Source organism: Ipomoea triloba, chromosome 4 (genome assembly GCF_003576645.1).
Source record: "Ipomoea triloba cultivar NCNSP0323 chromosome 4, ASM357664v1".
Taxonomy (NCBI): Eukaryota; Viridiplantae; Streptophyta; class Magnoliopsida; order Solanales; family Convolvulaceae; genus Ipomoea; species Ipomoea triloba.
The window spans coordinates 15,636,051-15,643,043 of NC_044919.1; the positions used below are offsets into that span (position 1 = coordinate 15,636,051).

General features: G+C 36.5%; 1 protein-coding gene across 3 annotated transcripts; it reads left to right on the top strand.

Annotated features, from left to right (window-relative positions):
• The first annotated feature begins 429 nt into the window (after positions 1 to 429).
• LOC116015136 (protein tesmin/TSO1-like CXC 2) lies at positions 430 to 6,592 on the top strand. Of its 3 annotated transcripts, none has more exons than XM_031255149.1 (11): positions 430 to 851; positions 2,224 to 2,384; positions 2,487 to 3,210; positions 3,991 to 4,448; positions 4,529 to 4,600; positions 4,840 to 5,020; positions 5,130 to 5,210; positions 5,295 to 5,361; positions 5,463 to 5,607; positions 5,684 to 6,062; positions 6,321 to 6,592. In XM_031255149.1, the coding sequence occupies exons 1-10, from the start codon at positions 696 to 698 to the stop codon at positions 6,045 to 6,047; spliced, it is 2,409 nt and encodes an 802-aa protein (XP_031111009.1). In that variant the 5' UTR covers positions 430 to 695; the 3' UTR covers positions 6,048 to 6,062; positions 6,321 to 6,592. The 3 variants fall into 3 exon arrangements, with proteins under 3 accessions (XP_031111009.1, XP_031111010.1, XP_031111008.1); XM_031255150.1 differs by lacking the exon at positions 6,321 to 6,592 and adding an exon at positions 6,218 to 6,264; XM_031255148.1 differs by lacking the exon at positions 6,321 to 6,592 and having other exon boundaries at positions 5,684 to 6,284.
• Positions 6,593 to 6,993: the final 401 nt, after the last annotated feature.

A 6,993-nucleotide genomic window follows, 5' to 3' on the forward strand; every position in this document is an offset into this window, starting at 1 on the left:
AAAAAAAAAGAAAGAAAAAAGACAAAAAAACAACAATAACCCTTTTTTAATTTCATCCAGAGCTTCTAAAATGTTTGGACCAGCCTTAACTAATATATACAACTATTTACTATATAAATATGCAACATGGCTGGTATGACAAAAGTTTTACTAGAGGTTAAAAACATTGTTGTTAGATATCATATGATATTGATGTTAGTCAATTTTAATGATGATCTTTGATTATACCATTCTAGAAATAGTGATAGGGACATGAAAGGCAATAACTAAAAGTGAAAGGACATGGGATGTAAAATCTCACCCGGGCTCAAATTTTTGTTAGTATACGTTAGTTTCCCTCTCGTTCCGAGTCCCAAAAAAGACCCGCCCCGCTCACCCGCTTCACGGCCATTCATATTTCCCTCACCACCCGCTCCTCCGCCTCTCTCTCTCTCTCTCTCTCTCTCTCTCTACCATTATTTTTAGCGTGAGATGATGGGATGGTAGGGCCTTGTCTCTCTTTATCATCACGAGAAAATCCATTGCTCCCCAGTCCCCACCGCTCTCCGCTTCCCGCTTCTTAAATTTTCGTCTTTGTTCTCTGAGAGGGAAAACCTCTTCCTTTATCTAGGAAGAAACAGTGGTTGAGATTGCACCCATACAGGATTTTGTGCACGTATAGGTTTAGAGAGAGAGAGAGGCGCTCATGCACTGAGATGGGTGGAGTGGAAGCGAATTTGGAGAGTGAAAATGCAGAGAGAAAGAGTAGTGGGAGTGAGGTGGGTGGGAGCGAAGAAGGAGGGCCAGCGGTTATGGATACTCCAGACAGGACTAAAATCAACCAGATCGTAACACCCTTGTCTAAAATTGAGGTTTGATGTCTGATTTGGATTAATTTAATGCCTTGAAGTTTTTGAGCGCATTTGACTTTGTAATATGTGAATTGATGCTTGATTTGTAGTCTTCTGGGTAGTCCGAGGGGCTCTGGAGAGTCTGAGTAATTGGTTTTTCTTAATTTGGTCACATAATTGGTTTCTTTAAATTTTAATTTTATTTTTTAATGAAAAGTATGTGTTTATGTGTGTCCATGACTTAATGTGCACTTTGAAGAGTTTGAATCAGAATTATGTTTGTTTAAATTTGGAGTTTCTTCCCCTACTTTTTCTTTGGTTTCAAGTGTTGACTTGCAGATAATAATTTGCAAATGGGGGATTGTATTGTTCTGCTAATTGATCCATATAATCTGTTAGGCATAAACCATGGAGAAATCATAACATGCTTGTTAAGTGAATGTTGTACTGTGTTCTTTGCTTTTCATCTATTGGGACTTATCTTAAATTTGACATTGTGAACTGACTTGTTCATCTGCTGAGAAAATGTAAATTTGGTCAATTTTTGGACCACTGTATTGCTTGATTTTTCTAAAGCTGGACTTATTCAAGAACTTAAATCCTCTACATGGTTGCATGACATTTTATTTTTGTCAGCAGAACTTGATTTTTCTAACTTTTACTTGATGTGCACTCTTTTAGGGGTTGATTGTGTTCCCTCCTATTTTTGTATTGAAATTTAGTTTTCTTTGGTGAAATTTTAAATGTTTTGCTTCTTGAAAGGAAAGTGCAGATGTATTTATTCAGTAGATATTATGCAGTTAAATTGACCCTTACTTTGGGTGGTTTTCACTGGGAAACATTTTTTAAAAAACAGTGTTTACTAACTCAATGAAATTAGTTAATGCTACATTATCAAGTTTGGGATTGTGCACCATTATATTCTAATTTATTCTATGTCGCTTCATGAGTTCTTTTCCTACTGGTGTTTATGAATATGCTCAGTTCCAAAAATGGATTTATTTTATTGACCTTTCCATTCAAGGGATTTTTGCTAGGTCTCTGAATAATTAACTGTTTCTTTTGTGGGTTTAGGGTTTCAATAGGAGTTTTATGACAATTCCAAAAATGGGTTTATTTTATTGACCTCCCCATTCAATGGCATTCATCTCATTTGTAATTTCCAATTTTCCATCACATGTTTCAATAGGAGTTTTATGTTTTGTTTTGAATTTTGATGAACAAGTAAATGACTCTTTCTCAGGAGACTTGGTAATTTACTGTAGCACAACTGTTTTTAGTGTTAGTCTAATATTTTTTTTCTGATATTGAAGTTCTGCATCTTTTTCTTTTTATTTGCATCACCCTTCCTTTTTATGCTTATATCTGAAGGCATCCTCTTTCGTATGTACAGGAGTCCCCAGTCTTCAATTTTCTGAACAGCCTTTCACCTATCGAGCCGGTTAAGTCTGTACATATCACTCAGACATTCAATCCCCTTAGTTTTTCATCGCCTTCATCTGTTTTCACTTCACCCCATATGAGTATGTTAAAGGAGTCTAGATTCCTAAGAAGGTAAGTGTGCTCTTTTAAGACATTTACAACTTCTAAATTGCACCTTTAGTCTCTCTATCCAGTGTGGAGCATACTTAAGTTTTTGAATTTGTCTTTCCTCAGGCATCAGCTTCCTGATCCATCCAAACCTGAGTTTTCCTCTGATAATGATCATAAAGTCAATAGCTCTCAAGTCCATAATCTAGATGTTTCTGATAACACGAGTGAACATCCGGAAAGTTATCTTGGGAGTTGCACTATTGAAGCTTCTATCCGAGCATCTTATGAATTTTCAAAGCTTGCTGTTGAGCTTGTAAAGAGTTTAGATTATGATTGCAGCAGTCCAAATTCCAGCCCAGTGACAAACTGTGACATCAAACATAAAAGTTTTTCAGCATTAGCTGGGAGCTCTGACACAATTGTCCCAGTGGTCCATGATGTGGCTGGAAAAAAAAGTTCACTGAGAACTCAAGTGAATATGGAAGGGGCAAGTCAAATTGATCGAAATGAAGAAGATGCAGGGTGTGATTTTGAGGGTTTAATTTCTGGCACTGGTGATACATTAATTTTTGATTCACCCAATGACACAGGGACCATCAAGAAAGAAGTGGATCCTATTTCTAGGACCTATTCCTTTGTCAGGAATGAAATACAGAATATTAAAACCTTTAGTGCAGTTGGTTCTGGTGAAAATGTTGAAGAAATAATTGAAACAGAAAATCAGTCAACCCAGTCCGGAGAGGGAAGTGAGCTCAATCAATATGCTGAAGTCCAAGACATAAACCCTGATTCTTCTGTATGCATCAAAAGCTTGGTTGGCTGCACAAGTGAGAAAATGGAGGCAGACGTAAGTTTAATTGTGTTGCTTAACATTTTGATGCACTTAGTTTAGAAACTATTTGTATCTCTTTCTCAATCCATCCTGATTTTCTTTTAATATTTTACTTATTCTTTGCATTATGATTTTTCATTCAGGATACCCTATTATTTTCCATTTATGATTTACTTGAATGAATTGCTGAATCACTGTATGATGTTGAGAAGCTGTTGAGTGCATATTTTCAATGACTGTAAATAAAAAGAAGGGAAATCTGTTCAGAACTCGTGTAATGTATACAGAACTTGAACATCTTCACAATAGTGACCAAATGGGAAACTCACTATTTGGCACTGATTCAGGCTAAAGTGATGTCCGATAGTAAGACAGGGATTTCTTTTTTCAAGCGTATGTCAAATTAACATCTCTTCCTTTATGAGAAGTTTAAATCTTTCTTGTTGTAGTTTCTGTCCATTTCTGTTATATTCATAATAACAAAGACAGTATTAAGAATCATGCAAATTATGTTAGCTGTTTGCCTATCTATGATCATATTAATCTTGATACATGCATTAATTGATTGAAGTCTGGGTTCAATGTGGCTAATCATATAAAATATCTTTGTGAGAACTGGTGGATTTGCCTTCAAATTTGATGAACACTTTTAGTTTTCTTTGCAATACGAGTTTGATGTCTTCAAGACTGACCATGAACTCAGGGGTTCTCACTGTACTGCTGTATTAGTTCCGAACATATTCATAAATTCCTCAATTTGATATGTTAACTTTTATCCTATTTTGCCCTTTGTAGATGGTTTCTGGTTTGAACCGTGGAATCAGAAGGCGCTGTCTAGTTTTTGACATGACTGGAATTCGAAAAAAGCATTTGGATGAGAATACAGGGTCTGATTCTGGTTCTTCTTTATGGACTCAATCAGATGGAAATACTACCTCCACGGACAAACATTTAGTTGGTACCAAGTCCAGGTGTGAACCTTCACGATGCGTTTTACCTGGAATTGGCTTGCATTTAAATGCCCTTGCAGTGGCTGCAAAGGATGGACATGCTGTCAAGCATGAAGCACTTGCTTCAGGACAACAGCTTTTAGTTGCGCCTGGCTCAACAGCCAATTATCGTTCTTTAACCTTAATCTCTAAAGCAAGAGGAGCTCTGGAAGATGGAATACACCTCAATGAAGATGCTAATCAGTCACCTGGATATAGTGTTAATGAAGAGCTCAATCAGAGTAGTAGTCCAAGAAAAAAGAAGTATGTTCTTTATTACCCTAACCCTGTGCTCCTAAATCTTTATTATCTTATTCTTTCTTCTGATATAACTGGATGCTTAGGCGTAGAATGGAATCTGGGGAAAGTGAGGGCTGCAAGCGCTGCAATTGTAAAAAATCAAAATGCTTGAAACTGTAAGTGTTATTATTTTCCCTTGGAGTTGCAATAAGTTTTACTTATAATGTGCTCGCATCTGCACTATGAAATGCACATGAAAACAATTTCGGTATCAAATTAAAATTTCCCTGTGCATGCTATATGCCTTTCTGAATTCTGTTAGCCTGTTCACGGACAATAAATATGGAGTATAAGTTAAATCTAGCTACAACTTCTAATGATGATGCTTGATGCCTAATAAAACTTCTCTCTGCAGTTATTGCGAGTGTTTTGCTGCTGGTGTCTACTGTGTAGAGCCTTGTTCATGTCAAGATTGCTTTAACAAGCCTATTTATGAAGACACTGTCATTGCAACTCGCAAACAGATTGAATCTCGAAATCCACTTGCTTTTGCTCCCAAAGTGATTAGGGCAACAGAAACTCTGGCTGAAATAGGGGTAAGAAACTGATGTCTACACTTGCATTTTGCTTATCCAGTGACTTAAATTAATGATAAAAAAGTGAACACGTTTCTAATTATCAATATTGCTGGATGATATATGGAAGACTCCTGCTTCTGCTCGGCACAAGAGAGGATGCAACTGCAAAAAATCCGGTTGTCTGAAGAAATACTGTGAATGCTATCAGGTATTCTTTTTCCTATTGTTGCATTCCAAATGCATTTGTTGTTCTCTTCATTAGCTGATACAAGAAGGCTGTTTTATCTTGAAGGGCGGCGTTGGATGCTCGATTAATTGCAGGTGTGAAGGCTGTAAGAATGCATTTGGTAGAAAAGATGGTGAATGCTCCTCTCTATTTTAATCTTGATCCATATCTTTTAGTTCAAACACTGGAGGAAAAAGAAGAGGACAGGAGATTTCTGATTCTATATTTATTTAGGCACAGAAGCTGAATTAGAAGAAGAGGAAACAGATGTCCACGAGAAGAGTGGTATCGATGAGAGTTCACAGAAATCAGCTTTCCATACAGAAATAGAACAGATTCCAGATTCATTCCTGCCTGCAACACCATTGCGGTCCAAGAGGTACAATGAACCGAATAGTAAATTTTTACGAGTTGCAATTTGTCGTGTCTATACTAACTCAAGATATTTGCCTCAGACCACCAATGCAACCACCAATTTCCTTGAAGAATAAACCAACACGTTTGCCATCAATTCTTGGCGTTGGATCCTCATCTGGTGGAACATATGCTGCTAGCCAAGGACTTGGAAGGCCAAGATTCTTTCGACCTCTACCCAAGTTTCATAAGCAGTTTGAATCCATTGAAGAAGATGAAATTCCTAGTACGCTCCAAGGCAACACTTCTCCAACCAGTGGTATCGTCAAGTCTACATCTCCCAACAGTAAGAGGGTGTCTCCTCCTCATACTGAATTTGAAACTTCCCCGGGTCGTAGGAGCAGCAGCAGAAAGTTAATACTACAATCTATCCCCTCATTTCCTTCTCTCACCCCAAACAATTGAGATCTCCTTTCTCAGGTAAATTTTGTTGGAAAATTTCAATTTTCATCCATATTGTAGCTTTAGACAAGTATATTAACAACTTCCATTTGGAGTTTGCCCTTGTAAAATAGTCTTTCTTGTTCATTTCATAGCCTTTTATAGCCTTTCTTGATTATTGCTGTATTTATAAGGGACTTTGGATGCTTGATTGTACAAGACAAAGCTACTTGGAAATATAGATGCTTGATTATTGCTGTATTTATAGCCTTTCTTGATTATTGCTGTATTTATAAGGGACTTTGGATGCTTGATTGTACAAGACAAAGCTACTTGGAAATATAGATGTCTGTAAACTTAATTGAGCTGTAGCAATTGAGGGACTAGGGAGGTCCTTGTGCATATGGAAAAATCTTTAGGGCTGCAATTTGTTGTGCAAATAAGTCATGGGTAGAAAGGAATGAAATGGGCTTAGCCCATTTACCATGAAGGCCTATGTTTCATTTGGGCTTTTATCAGGTTCTATTTCTTTTCCTTTCTAACAGCAAATTATATCATGGACCATGGTCTACTTTGTATTGTGAATCTTGATCCAAAAATGACTTTCAAATTTTGTATCTACCGTTGACACATTTTGTACTTACAATTAAGTACATAAATTGTTGATAGTAAGTACACAATATGTTAACTGTAGACATATAACATGTTAACTATTTTATATGTTTGCAGTTAAAATATTTTGTACATTCAATTAACGATTTATGTGTCTGTAATTAGTATGTTATATGTCTTTAATTTGTTTATAAATAAAGAAATTGTTAACTATAAATACGTGTTAATTACAATCACATAATTTTTAATTAGAGTTTACAATTAGTTTCTAACCACATATAAGTCTGTTGTACAAGCTAGAATGACACATGAGAAAAAGCATGGAAGGATTGGAGCTGTGTGCCCCTCCATATTCCTC